Genomic DNA, 13832 nt, shown 5'->3' with positions numbered 1-13832 from the left:
GCTAGGTACAGTAGCCAAGGCGAGGCGGAGGGCAGCGGGCGGCGGGCGGCATGTGGGGGCATGACATGCAATAATCAGCCTGCCCTGGCTCTGGCCCTGTCCTTTGCGTGCAGATCCAGACAGATAGCGAGACAGCCAAACTACCTATTCACAACTTCATGCTCGACCAGACCACAACCTCATCCTTCCCGATCTCACCCCCACGACGGTCATTCCTCCCCTCCTACTTTCACCCTACCCGATCTGGCGCGGACACCTCTACGACGTTATTGATGTGCCCTCCGCTACTTCCAGTAGCTATCATTCGATAGACACCGTGCCAGGATGGGCAGTCTGCTTGGCCCTCTTTTCATATACTTGCTTGGTGGCCTTACATTTATCCCGATTTGCCTCCTCGGAATTCTATTGCACGCTTACCTCACATTTCCCGTCCGCAACGATACAACAAACCGGGAAATTGACGAGGAGTCAATTGTGCAGCCAGGTGACGACAGCGATGCCATCAAACGAGCACAGAAGACTTTGGGAGAGAAGTTCCAGCCTCGAGACAGTCATGAAGCTGAAGTAGCTGCTGGTTATTTTGCTGTCTCAAGAACCTATGTTCCAGGTGGTGTTGGAGCTCTTCCACCGGAGAGGACAACTCCTACTGGGTCTACCACTGTATCTGCACCGAGTCCCAGTGTCTATCAGACTATGTACAGAAGTATCTTCGACAGGAAACCGGTCAGTAGTCCGATCGAGAACAAAGGTGTGAAAAGAGGAAATAACGTGTTTTACGTTGTGCTGAGGTAGTAGTTTCAAGTCCGAGCTATGTATCATGATTAACAAGCAGTACAGACACGGCCACCTCATGCTGTTCGACGATGACGAGCAACTCGAAGTCCGCCATGTCATTTCTTTGGCCCATCACGAAGTCGGCATATATTCTGGCGGAGATGAGACACCCGAAGGAGAGCTGTTTATCAAGAGGAATGCACTTTGCTTATCAAGGAGGGCCGATGTAGGGGAGATCACACCAGATGGCAAGGCTTCGAAGCCGTTCTTTCTCTTCTCGGAGAACTGCTCAGAAAAGGAGGACTTCTACTTTGCTCTCCTACGGAATCAGGAGAGGAGACCGGATTCCAGTTACAATCCTCCAATTCCGCTACAGTATGATGTGAAAGATATTATTACGCTTGTGCAAAGATTACATTCGTCAGAAGAGCATCTGCAAACGCGATGGGTCAATGCTTTGATAGGGAGGGTCTTCTTGGCTCTCTACAAAACCCCCGAGGTTGAACATTTTGTGAGGGCCAAGATCACCAAGAAGATCTCCAGGGTCAAGACTCCCTCATTTCTGTCGAAGATTTCGTTAAGGCACATAGACATGGGCGAAGCAGCTCCAGTCATCACCAATCCTCGGCTGAAGGATTTGACCGTGGATGGAGAGCTCGTTGTAGAAGCGGATCTCAAATATTCTGGGAATTTCCGGATCGAGGTGGCTGCTACTGCTCGCATTGATCTTGGGTCTCGCTTCAAGGCACGAGAAGTCAATCTTCTTCTCGCGGTTGTTTTGAAGAGAATTGAGGGCCATATGCTAGTTCGCGTCAAGGCCCCGCCATCAAATCGGCTCTGGATATCTTTCCAGACCATGCCAAAGATTGATATGAGCATCGAGCCGATTGTCAGCTCTAGACAGATCACGTATACCCTAATTTTGCGGCAAATCGAAAACCGGATCAAGGAAGTTGTTGCAGAGAGCCTGGTCTTCCCAAATTGGGATGACTCTCCATTCTTCAATAGCGAGGACAAGCTTTGGAGGGGAGGAATATGGGCGGATGAAAGGATCAAGCAGCATCCCCTAGATGCTCAAACTGCTGCGGCTCAAGAAGGTGATGTAGAGGAAGTCGAGAATCTGGACGCTGAGAACAATGAGGCTATTTTAGCTCTCCCGCAAATAGAGAAGAGCATATCGTCACCGAATGTTGAGGCATGCCCACCCGGCACAGCATATGCGCGCAAATCGGCAAAATCGGCGATGAACATAGCAAATACGAAAATTAATGGTTCATCCACAAGCATCGATATCCAATCTTCTGGCGCCGAGAAACCAAGAGCTCTCCGATCTGGCTCCTTTGCGAGCGCCTCTTCGCCGATCGTTAACACCGATGTGATAAATGCCGATGTAATTAAGCCGTCTTCACCACCGGAGCATAGCCACGCCATGGCAGCGATTGCTGCATTGTCCCATAACAATTCTCCCGCCCAAACACCGATTGGATCTCCATCACGTCAATCTCGACTAGAAAAGCCTGGAAGTCAGTCCTCAATGTCCTCGAAGGCATCGTTTCAGTCCGACAAGGATAGGGACATCGGCAATGAATTGACACCACAGGCGTCTATCAATGTGTCGGATTTCAACAACCATTTGGATATGAGTTACCCTCCGAGCCCAGCGAGTTTAAGTGCGGTCTCGTTCAGATCAGAGGCTCCATCAACGGGATCATTTGGCTCCCTGGGTCATAATCCAAGACGTGAAAATTCAACTTCATCATCGAGTAAATCTGCTACGGCGGCTGAGACTAAAAGATTATCTCTAGCAGCTGTGACGAACGCAGCTGCGACTGCAAAGAAATGGGGGTGGAACGCATTGCAACGAAATGGAGACAAAACTGGTAATTCCGTGGAAGAAGCCTCTACTCCTAGTCGACCGCTGGTGATGGGCCGTGGGCAACCCCTCCCTCCACCTGGCGTACCCCTTCCACGCCCCGACAAGAAGACAAAGACTGCTCCGATTCCTGTCCCCAAAAGAAAGCCCATCCCTCCTCCAGATTTACCTCCCAAGCTCAGCGATACTGCCTCCGATCGTAATTCGATTTACAGCCAGCAACACGCAATTCCCCCACCTCCCTTGCCCAGACGCCGGAGCCGAGAAGCCGAGAAGTCAAACAGCGGCGCTGTAGATGACGGACTTCTCGTTGTTAAGGCACCAGCTGCCGACTCTGAGCCCACAACTCCAATGACTGAGAGCGAGCCCGTTTACATGCAACCATGGGTAGATGATTTTGATGAAGATGACGTCCTGGAAGCGAGTTTGCAGTCAAAACCTAGCCCAACACCTCCTAAGCTCCCCAAGAGGAGACCAATACACCGAGTCTTATCAAGTAGCCCGGAGGAAGATGGGCACAAATTGCCATCTTGGCTGGCGGCTCAGGAGGAAGAGGCAAGAGCAAAGAGCTCATTCGTGGATGAGGATGCAGGTCTGTAACTGCTGCAACCAATCGTAGAAACTGATATGACGCGGATGGTGGGATGAACACTATTGGAATGGGGGCGTTGGTTCGGGACTGTCCGTCCCTGGCGAAGTCGCATGGTATGGCTTCTGGGAAATGAGGGAGCACTTGGGTACACAGACTATTGGAACGGCCCACTCTAGTAGTCATGAATCTACGGGGTCGTTATAGTAATTTACAATGGCAGATCCTGTGAGAAAGCTTTCAAGAGAGCATACCACCAAAGTGTCGTGCACAATTATTAGAACTTTCAATCTTCCTAAATCCAACCGTCTGGAACTTGATCATCTCGGCACTAGCATCGTTCAACTCAGCTTCCCTACCTTATGCCTGGAAATGTCTTCCAATATTCCATAACAATCGGTCACCAAATTGACTCGATAAAACAGTCTACTTGCTATCATTGCTTGCGGCTTGACCTACCCTAAAACAGTCAAATCAAAATTTATAACCTAGAAAAATATTAGTCCCCAGACAGCAACTTGATGATTATCGCCTGCGCAACAACTTTGGGTATAATAGTGTACTCGGTCCCGCACTCCCCTCTAGGTAGTAGGTAAGAAATTTGTGATGATAATAGTCACGTTTCTCTGTTGGTTGACTTCCTGGTTGCCTCGTTGCCAAGGTAGGTAGGTAGGCAAGTGCCCTCGTAACTACGCCACATTACGCAGCCGTCTCGCTAAGCAGTCGCCGAGGCGGCCATTAAGTGATGAAGACGACCACTAAAATACAACCTCACTCAGCTACCACGAGCGTTCTCCTCTTCATATTCCTTGCCTACATTAATTGCTGGCTTTCCACATCACCCAGACGAGACGAGTTGGCGCGCGCTGTGAGCGCTTGTCAAAATGCAGAGTTACGCTTCGACAACGCGAAATGTTGACCATACCAAGTTTGTGTCCTTTAGAGCTTCCACTTACTTCAATACGTCTTTCGGGAATTGTTCTTTGTTCTGTATGCTAATTCGATGGCGATTCAGGTCCGAAGGTGAGCTTGCGATCAATATCCGAAAGGCGACGAGCATCGAAGAGACGGCTCCGAAACGCAAGCATGTCCGAAGCTGCATTGTATACACATGGGACCACAAGTCTTCCGGGGCCTTTTGGGCCGGCATGAAAGTGTTCGTTCTGCAATAATTCTTACTGTGCTGCTGGACTGCTTTGAGGCTCTGTTACCGGCTAGGCCAAGAGGCTCCAAGTCCAGGAAGACAAGGCTGACATGATCTGTCTTCGCAGGCAACCGATTCTCGCGGACGAAGTACAGACCTTCAAGGCGTTGATAACGGTCCACAAGGTTCTGCAAGAAGGCCACCCAACGACCCTGCGCGAGGCAATGGCCAATCGGAGTTGGATTGATAGTCTGAACAGAGGAATGGCTGGAGAAGGGCTTCGGGGGTATGGCCCATTAATCAAGGAATATGTGAACTTTCTACTTGCAAAGCTGTCTTTCCATGCTCAGCACCCTGACTTCAATGGCACTTTCGAATACGAAGAATACATAAGCTTGAAGGGGATCAACGATCCGAATGAAGGTTACGAGACTATTTCCGACCTTATGGCGCTCCAAGATCGAATCGAGCAGTTCCAGAAATTGATCTTCTCGCATTTCCGAAGTGGTGGAAACAACGAGTGTAGAATCTCCGCATTGGTACCCCTTGTCCAGGAGAGCTACGGAATCTACAAGTTCATTACTAGCATGCTGCGTGCTATGCACACCAGTGAGTTGAACGCCATTTCTGTCGCAATTCCTAGTTCTGATAGCATGTAGCTACCGGAGACGACGATGCCTTGGAGCCTTTGAGAGGACGATATGATGCCCAGCACTACCGTCTGGTCAAGTTCTACTACGAGTGTTCTAACCTCCGATACCTCACAAGCCTAATCACCGTCCCAAAGCTTCCGCAAGAACCACCTAATCTCCTCTCCGAAGATGACGCTGCACCTAGACTACCCCAAAGACCAAAACAAGAGATTGAGCGGCAAATCACACCCCCGCCAGCTCCGAAGCCCGATGAGCCCGATGACATTGGAGAGTTCTGGAAGAACGAGCAGGCAAGACAGAACAGAGAATACGAGGACCAGCAACGGGTTCTTGAAGAGCGACAAGCCCAGCAGCTCTATGCTCAGCAACAGGCGGCTCTTCAAGCTCAGCGCGACTTTGAAGAGCAGCAGCGACGTCTTGCGGAACAACAAAGACTGGATCAGGAGGCCCTTTTGGCCCAACAGTATCAACAACAAACACAGGGTCGGTTGGCACAGTTGGAACAAGAGAACCTTGCCGCTAGGTCACAGTATGCCCAGGATCAGCTCATGCTACAGCAGTATGACCAGAAGATCAAGGCCTTGGAGGGTGAGCTTGCCCAGCTGCAGAACAGCTACGGTCAGCAAATTGGGAGCAAAGATGACCAGATCCGAGCTCTTCAAGAACAAGTCAACACGTGGCGCACAAAGTACGAGGCACTGGCAAAACTGTACTCTCAGCTACGTCATGAGCATCTAGATTTGCTGCAAAAGTTTAAGGGCGTTCAATTGAAGGCTGCTTCAGCACAAGAAGCCATTGATCGACGAGAAAAGCTTGAGCGCGAGATCAAGACCAAGAACCTTGAACTTGCAGACATGATCCGGGAACGAGATAGAGCTCTCCACGACAAGGACCGACTCACAGGTGGTAATCGAGAAGAGCTGGAAAAGTTGAAGCGAGAACTGCGCATGGCGCTTGACCGAGCCGATAACTTGGAGCGAAGCAAAGGTAACGAGCTCTCGTCGATGCTCTCCAAGTACAACAGAGAGATGGCAGATCTCGAAGAAGCTCTGCGGAAGAAGTCCGAGGCTCTCAGAGACGTTCATGCAAAATACAGCGAAGGTGGTTCTGATGCAGAACAATTGTTGCGAGAGAAAGAGGATGAGCTGGAGGTATACAAGCAGAGCCTGGATGATACCCTGATCAAGCTCAATGAACTGGAGATGTCACGTGGCGACACCGATCAAGCCTTAGATGGAGAGATCGACGCCATGCTCCTGTCAAATATTGGCAAGATCAACGACATCATTGACTCCGTGCTGCAGAGCGGGGTTCAGCGGGTTGATGATGCCATGTACGAGCTTGACTCTTCCATGCAAGCTGGAAATCAGAATGCAACTCCTTCCTACGTCCTCTCGCAGATCGAAAAGGCCTCTTCAAGTGCAATGGAATTTGCTACATCCTTCAACAATTTCATTGCGGACGGGCCCAATAGCAGTCACGCAGAAATCATTCGAACGATCAATGTTTTCTCGAGCTCCATCGCAGACGTTCTGAGCAACACCAAAGGTCTTACGCGACTTGCTACCGATGACAAAAAGGCAGATCAACTCACTAATGGCGCTCGCCAATCTGCTTTGTCTACTGTCAAATTTTTCCGTGGCCTACAGAGTTTTCGACTCGATGGCATGGATCCAATGCAGAAGACGGACGTAGTCATCAATAGTAACAACGAGGTATTGATGAACCTGCAGAAGCTGAGCAAGCTTGCAGACTCATTCGCGCCTAGCAGTGGCAAGTTGAACACCAAGGGTGATTTGGGTGACCTCGTCGATAATGAACTGAACAAGGCTGCTGATGCCATTAATGCTGCGGCTGAACGCCTTGCGCGTCTCAAGTCAAAGCCCAAGGACGGGTACTCGACCTACGAGCTCCGCATCCACGATTCCATTCTCGACGCTGCCATCGCCGTAACAAATGCCATCGCGAGACTCATTAAGGCAGCTACAGTGACACAGCAAGAAATCGTTCAGGCAGGACGTGGCACTGCTTCCAAAAGCAACTTCTACAAGAAGAACAACAGATGGACAGAAGGCCTTATCTCCGCAGCTAAGGCTGTTGCCTCCTCGACCAATACCTTGATTGAGACCGCCGATGGCGTACTGTCTGGACGAAACAGCCCTGAGCAATTGATTGTCGCCTCAAATGACGTTGCTGCTTCTACGGCACAACTTGTTGCAGCTAGCAGAGTAAAGGCAGGCTTTATGAGCAAGAGCCAAGAGTCTCTAGAACAAGCCAGCAAAGCTGTCGGTGCAGCATGCAGAGCACTTGTGCGACAGGTCCAGAGCATGATCAAGGACCGTGACCAAGAGGATGACAAAGTGGATTACGGCAAGCTTGGTGCACATGAGTTCAAGGTTCGGGAAATGGAACAGCAGGTAGACTTCTTCTCTTTCGGAAAGTTGTGATGATGCTAACCAGTGACTTCTAGGTCGAGATTCTACAGCTGGAGAACAACCTGGCAGCAGCGAGACAGAGATTGGGAGAAATGCGGAAAGTCTCGTACCAGGAGTAGATTCGTGTTCTTAGGATCGGAGCCAGGAATTTTAGCTTACTGCATCACACTTTTCGATTCACATATATTGTACATGATGTCTGAAGACTGAGGTGCGCACTCCGTTAGTGCCCATCGTTTTTCACGCTCTGCATACGGTGTGTAGTCTCCGAGGAAGCACTTTTGAGTGAGCAAACACAAACAATTGGGCAGGAGTTGGAATAGGTATTGTGGTGTGATTCTATGTGTTCTATCATATTTCAATTGACCTACAATATGCCTCCTTGAATTTTGATACCCGGATCCCATACAGGTTCAAGTCCTATGATAACAAATGTTCTCGGCTTTTGAATACTACATCGCTCTCCCAACTCTTTATTCTTGTACAACACCATGAAATCATCCCGACAGAATCGACATTCCTGTCAGCATTCATCACATCCAGGTCTGCAGGTATCTTCCCAGATAGTTGAAGTAGGGTGGAATGTGAAGTCCCGTCGCTTTTCTGCATAACAGGTATAGCTTTTGCGTATAAATAGAATCTCCAGCCGCTTTCATGGCACTCAACGAAATACAGGATGAATGGCTGAGCTCAGACAACTCAGCTCAGAGCACTTACAATTACTGGAAGCAGCAACATGACCTACAGCATCGGTCGCATATTTGCGCACGCACCAACTTTCCGTGGGCAAGAGACCAAATTTGAAGACACGGGCCGGGAGGGAAGAACCAGCATGGAGCAAGGGGTTAATGATAACCAACAAGAAGTTAGTAGACTTCGGGATAGACTAATCTGAAAGTGCTGGGCAATGCTATTCGCCTCTATCCCTTTCATAAGTCGCGCTCGTAGATGTACTTCGGCCTGTCTTGGTCCTGGTGGTCGCTCATGACTTCGCGAGTTCCTCACAGACTGTGCTATGTAAGGTAGGGACTGTGGGATGCTTTTGGTCTTGCTCTCCAGCACTGGGAGGTCCTTGAAGTCCAGAGTTTCCTCCTGCACGGTTGCTGATGTGACACCTCAGGGCATCGTCCCTGTCCCTGTCCTTGCCATCCCGTCCCCGTCTCCACCCCACTCCCCACTCCCCACTTCACCTGCAGCAATCCCGCCATCTGAGCTGACACCTCATGATTCGATCCACCAGATGCGGGATCTAACCCGGGTAGCGAGTGCAGCCCTGGCTAAACGTACACTAGCGCCGAGCTTTATTCTCACGACCAAGAACAAAGAGAAGCCATCACTTCGCTGCAAATGGACACTCGGTGGCTCAAACCCTTCCAATCGTTGTCATCGGATTCCTTCCCTTGCATTATGTACATTTCAAAGCATGCAATGCAAGCCGAAGTCCGCTGCTCTGCCTTTGCGCCTCTCTTCCCTGCCTTGTATTTGCCCTCCGTCAGTGTTTGAATTCATGCAGCCTGAAGGAGGCCCGTCGTAGTCGCCAATCGATTTCTAAAGGCTCTCTGGATGGTCCGGAACTACAACAGTTAGCAGATTTTCCCAAAGCAAGGGTGTCAACATACCGCTAGGAACGAGATATCCATCATGCATAACACCATGCTCAACAAAGGTATCCAACGAACACGGATCGTCAATGTTGGCCGTGTTCCATGGGTTGACGTGGTGGCTCCTAAGCAGTCTATCGAAATCGATACTACCTTCCGATGGGTGGTAAAGATCCGACATACTTCCAGTCCATTCATAGCTCTCGGTGGTTGGACAAGGTAACATTGAGGCTACATCAAGTCTGGTCTCAATCGAAATGGCTTGTTGAGCCCCAAGATTCGGACTCTGGATGTTTCCAGTCGCAATGATAGGGGCTGAAGCAAGGAGGCTATGTTGCGGCTCTCTGTGGTTTGTTTGCGCTCCAACAATACGTCTGGCAACACCTTGACTGATGTATCCAGCAGAGCCACAGAAAAGCACAATGTCCTTTTCCGTCAAGCTCGAATGGAGAATCCGTTGGCTAAGAGCGTGGAGGTCGGGAAATGTGGTTTGTTTGAATATCAGAACCCCTTCGGCGTTCTGCTCGCTGGTCCAATTGAGAAGCTTGAGGTATGCTCCAACGCCGATGATCCCCATCCGCGGACAGATAATGCCCAGATACTGGTCCAGCGGTGCTCGTGGTTTTCCAACGGTGTTGCGGATTTGTGAGTACGCAGCAGCGATGATTGTCCACTTTGCTTTGAATGGATCGCACTTCCATAAAGTCGTGAGATAGATAGAGGCTTCCTTCTGTTGCAAATGGGGGAAGAGGTTTTGGTAGAAAGCTGTTCGAAAGTTAGCAATCATGCTAGCGATGAAGAACGAAACACTTACATCTGAATGCCATCCAAGAATTCAGTGATTTCTTTGGCAATACTGGTCGTCGCGCAATATGCGGCGTACGAAGTCTGAGTTGCTGATGAAACAGTTGAGGGGTCTGTTGCTGCCAGCGGATAGCAGTAGTGGCCTGCCGCTGATTGAGCATAGGATAGTTCATCAAATACTCATCAGGCAGGCTTGCAGAATTTGAGAGCTGCGCGTGAGGAGGTAGAGCCTTCTTCTCCGGTGAAGTCATTGCCGTAACGTACATGTTAAGCGCAGCTGCTGCCATCATGACAATTTGTGGTCGTTGCTTGTTGTTGTTGTTGCTTGAGTTGCGGAGATTCGATATTTTCTTTCCTCTATTTTTTTGGGTTTCGATCTGGAAATCGCATGAGATTAGAGGGGTAAGGGTGAATGCTTTAAGCAAGGCAGAACAAAGGAATCCCGTTTTCCTCGCGCTAACCTATTATGGCGCAATTAGGCGCTCTGGTATTCACTGATTCATTACCTTCGCGTAGAGCTGCAATATACATGATTTTATGATGAGATTTCTTATAGTGATTAGTTTCTATTGATTGTTGATCACTTGAGCTTTCTGTAAGCCATAGCAAATCTGAAAAATGGACAGTTGTCGGTCCCAATCTCCATCCCCGCTCCCTTGTAATGCATACATAACATTCTCGAGAAGTGCTCCAGTGTAGTTATCCCGTCAAAATCATAACGCTTTCTTTTGCCACTCTTGAATCCCAGACTATATGAGGGAAATGTGCAGAATCCAGACCATGTCATATGCCGAAAAGAGTCTCCAGGTGCAGGAATACCGTCATCGTGCTGTATACGTTGTCAGTGGCTACTTACACTTGCTGTGAAATACAAATGTGGTCAAATTTCTTACCTCGAGGGACTGGTCCTGATTAACGTCCTATAGAATTTGTGTCAGCTTAGTTTTCATGAATGCCACATACCCAGTATTTAAATGAAACCTACCTCGTCAAATTGTTCTTGAACTGCATCATATAGAAGCACGATTTTCCTCATCAACTTCTCGCCAGCTTTGGGAATTTTCTGCTGTATAGCAATCCATCCAGGTGCAGGCTGTGCTGAGTTATCCAGCCAGTTATTCCATGGATGCTTTCCATGAAGCTTATCCGGTAGGAATGCCGGCATGGCATAGACTTTTGGAGTTGGTAAGAGTAGATTGCTGAATGGCTGATGCATATCAGTGACGGGGCTGTATGCTTGTTCTTTTACTTCGAGAAGTTTCGTACGAGTTTGCTCAATCGATAACATAGCACCAGAAAGCAGGGCTATTGTATCAAGAAACTTGTCCTTGAGCATTTCCGACGGGAACACACGATGGTCATCGCGAAGTCTGCGACATTGATCCATGATTCTACGAAGTTCTGCCTTAACAGCTGCAGGATTTAGGTCGTAAGGACAGATGCTACTTGAGGTTACCCCTGCGCTCTTCAATAGAAGGCTATGCGAGTAATAAACGTTGCGAATGAAGCGCCGAACCGTATCTACGATGTGACCTTCTTTGTTTTTCAACAGCGCGTCGGTCAAAACTGCTTCTCCGTCAGCAAGAATCACGCAGTATGTCACAGGCTGCCGACCTTCTTGCCGTTGAAACCGCCGCTCATCTTTGCAGTCCCCGCTCAATGGGTTTGTTGATTGCTCAGTTTCGACGTCGACTTCGCCAAGGAGTGATTCTTCAATCAGCTCAGGCAGTTCATACCATTCGTCATTGAGGTCCGTGATTGTCTGCATCGCAGACTCGATTGCGGTTTGGAGATTCATGGGTCCAACTTACTTCGGTGGACATGGGCAGACGACTAACCTCCAGGGAGTTATCTTGAGATTCCGCAGAGTTGGTTCGAAGATATCACTAGTTTGTGAGATCCCGTGCTCGGACTTCATACACTTGAAAGGTGAGTGTACGTGGTGGTGGTGAATCCTAGGCGAGAAAATCTTGGTGCTAGCGTCAACACCCATTATTTCCCACGAACTCATTTGCGCAGCAATTCTTCTTCCCAAATACACTCCACAACTTTGTTGTTGAGATAATCAACCACAGATACACACTTCCCAACCTCCATCACAGTTGTCATCTATCAGCAAAGCTCTTCACCATACCTCTTCCCTTGTCCACGTCGCAATCGCCATGGCTACGCAGCGTGTCTCGCCCCCTGTGCCTGGCTTTGTGCCCACACTCAGCTTGAATAAGAAGGAATTCAAGCTCCTTTGCAGAAGGGACGCTCGCCCTGTTCTCAACCATGGACAGTATGGTGTCTTCTCTCACCGCTTGAAGGAGAAGCTTCGCATTACCATTCTGAACTATCCTCAAGGTGGTGATCACACGGTTACTGGCAATGTTCACAAGTTCATCACCTTGCATGTCTCAGACCTCAAGCTTAACAAGGTTGTCTATCTAATGACTGCTACGTCTGTCATCGCCATGGTAGACAATGCTGAGACTCTTGCAAAGCAACTTGCGTAAGTTCATCACCATCGCGTTGTTTTCGTACACTAACATCCTATTTGAGGGATTCTTTTGGTCGTACCATGTACATTCACCGAGGTCCCAATGACGGTTTGCGCATCGGTGAGCTCAAAGATTATGAAGACTTTTGCAGCATCGCAGGCTATACCCTTGTCACTGAGGCTCATCCCCACCCCTCCTTGATCCGTAGTGGTCTCTATTTTGGCGATGACGATGGTGATACCGATTCTGCTGGCGAATCTGATCACAAAGTTGCCGATACTGCTACTCCCAGCAATGTCGATGCCTATATCCATCTGAAGCAAACCGCTGTGGTCTCGAAGGCTCAGGGTAAGAGTCGTCGGGCCAAGAGAAATGAGATCCCCAAGCCTCAAAACGCCTGGGTCTTGTTTTTGAACGACAATTATCACATCGTTAAGGCTGAAAATCCTCACATGCGGACAACCGAGATCTGTACGTTGCTCTCTCCGTGTACAAGACATGTAAGCTGACCGTCAATAGCTAAGGTCATTGCTGGAATGTGGAAGACTGCTAAGGACACTTCGATCGGTATCCGCTATAGAGACCTTGCCGAACAGGTCAAGACGGAGCACGCCGCAATGTATGGTGACTACAAAGTCAAGCCCCGAAAGTCGAGCGAGATTAAGAGACGCAACCCCAAGAAGACCAAGACTGCCATCTCCCTTCAAGCTGATCTCTCCTCTGCTGACATGTATGGCTTGGGCATCGATACGTCGGAGTTCCGAAACACCAACTTCAGCCTTGGCTTTGATCACGAGAGCTCTGGACTCTTTGCTGGTCAGGAGCACTTCACTGCCGCCAACCCAGATGCCCAGTTGGATACGGTGGTCAACGCTACAGACTTCGGTCATGCTGATGGGGCTGCCTCTACTATGAACATCCAAGCTAGTTCCGACTTCAACAGTGGACCTATCTGCAGCACGAACATGCATGGTGGTTTCAGCTTCTCCGGTCCGGCTGATCAGCTAAGTATCGCCAACAACGGTCATCCTGGCTACACCATGGCTGGCGTCAACGATGGTGTTGTCAGAAATACATCGCTCGAGGATGCTCTTGAATTTTCAGACCGCTTGGCTGACCCTACCTTCTTGGACAACTTCACGTCGTACCCCATCGACTTGCCAGGACAGCATCAATTCTGGGAGTTCACTTCAAACTTGAACAATCATTACAGCCACTACTAATGTGCTTCCTGAATTGATTGCCACGATGCGGATAGCTTACAGCAGTCAAAACCGAGAAGCAGCATCAAACATCGTCGTTTTCAACCCTCTTTTCGGCATCAGCCAATGCTCCAATTACTATCTCTACATTCTCAGATGAACAACTTGTTCAATCTGTGCTGTCTACCTCGCATCATCAGCTCGCTGTTGCTTTGGTCTCTCGATAATGCTCTTCGATACGGAAATTCCATGCTTTACTGTCCTGCTTGGCTTG

The 13832-nt window shown here is 49.2% G+C and overlaps 5 protein-coding genes across 6 annotated transcripts; 3 read left to right on the top strand and 2 right to left on the bottom strand.

Annotated features, from left to right (window-relative positions):
- The first annotated feature begins 94 nt into the window (after positions 1 to 94).
- Positions 95 to 3870, top strand: ONS95_001694 (uncharacterized protein). The gene is made up of 2 exons (XM_058494904.1): positions 95 to 788; positions 838 to 3870. Exons 1-2 carry the CDS (start codon positions 325 to 327, stop codon positions 3245 to 3247), a joined length of 2874 nt encoding a protein of 957 aa, XP_058355214.1. The 5' UTR covers positions 95 to 324; the 3' UTR covers positions 3248 to 3870.
- Positions 3871 to 3920: 50 nt separating this feature from the next.
- Positions 3921 to 7793, top strand: SLA2 (sla2 Src-like adaptor 2). 2 transcript variants are annotated; one of them, XM_058494902.1, is made up of 4 exons: positions 3921 to 4164; positions 4252 to 4989; positions 5040 to 7450; positions 7504 to 7793. In XM_058494902.1, exons 2-4 carry the CDS (start codon positions 4491 to 4493, stop codon positions 7585 to 7587), a joined length of 2994 nt encoding a protein of 997 aa, XP_058355212.1. In that variant the 5' UTR covers positions 3921 to 4164; positions 4252 to 4490; the 3' UTR covers positions 7588 to 7793. The 2 variants fall into 2 exon arrangements, with proteins under 2 accessions (XP_058355212.1, XP_058355213.1); XM_058494903.1 differs by having other exon boundaries at positions 3921 to 4392; positions 4508 to 4989.
- An 840-nt stretch (positions 7794 to 8633) lies between these two features.
- ONS95_001690 (uncharacterized protein) lies at positions 8634 to 13579 on the top strand (the record flags this gene model as incomplete). Its single annotated transcript, XM_058494899.1, has 4 exons — positions 8634 to 9418; positions 9475 to 12367; positions 12418 to 12827; positions 12876 to 13579. The coding sequence occupies exons 2-4, from the start codon at positions 12036 to 12038 to the stop codon at positions 13577 to 13579; spliced, it is 1446 nt and encodes a 481-aa protein (XP_058355209.1). The 5' UTR covers positions 8634 to 9418; positions 9475 to 12035.
- On the bottom strand, positions 9017 to 9856 carry ONS95_001692 (uncharacterized protein; the record flags this gene model as incomplete). Its single annotated transcript, XM_058494901.1, has 1 exon — positions 9017 to 9856. The coding sequence occupies one exon, from the start codon at positions 9854 to 9856 to the stop codon at positions 9017 to 9019; it is 840 nt and encodes a 279-aa protein (XP_058355211.1).
- Positions 10454 to 11671, bottom strand: ONS95_001691 (uncharacterized protein; the record flags this gene model as incomplete). The annotated part of the gene is made up of 3 exons (XM_058494900.1): positions 10454 to 10702; positions 10767 to 10793; positions 10859 to 11671. 3 exons carry the CDS (start codon positions 11669 to 11671, stop codon positions 10454 to 10456), a joined length of 1089 nt encoding a protein of 362 aa, XP_058355210.1.
- Positions 13580 to 13832: the final 253 nt, after the last annotated feature.

The sequence above is a fragment of the Cadophora gregata genome, assembly GCF_030347475.1.
Source record: "Cadophora gregata isolate MNR1 chromosome Unknown scaffold_10, whole genome shotgun sequence".
In the NCBI taxonomy this organism is placed as follows: domain Eukaryota; kingdom Fungi; phylum Ascomycota; class Leotiomycetes; order Helotiales; family Ploettnerulaceae; genus Cadophora; species Cadophora gregata.
This window is presented reverse-complemented; position numbering and strand designations above follow the sequence as displayed.

Coding starts and splice junctions, on each gene's coding strand:
- ONS95_001694 (XM_058494904.1), top strand. CDS start 325: ATGGGCAGTCTGCTTGGCCCTCTTTTCATATACTTGCTTGGTGGCCTT. Junction 789..837: donor GTGTTTTACGTTGTGCTGAG/GTAGTAGTTTCA, acceptor CAAGCAGTACAG/ACACGGCCACCTCATGCTGT.
- SLA2 (XM_058494903.1), top strand. CDS start 4,121: ATGCAGAGTTACGCTTCGACAACGCGAAATGTTGACCATACCAAGTTT. Junction 4,990..5,039: donor GCTGCGTGCTATGCACACCA/GTGAGTTGAACG, acceptor GATAGCATGTAG/CTACCGGAGACGACGATGCC. Junction 7,451..7,503: donor TTCGGGAAATGGAACAGCAG/GTAGACTTCTTC, acceptor AGTGACTTCTAG/GTCGAGATTCTACAGCTGGA.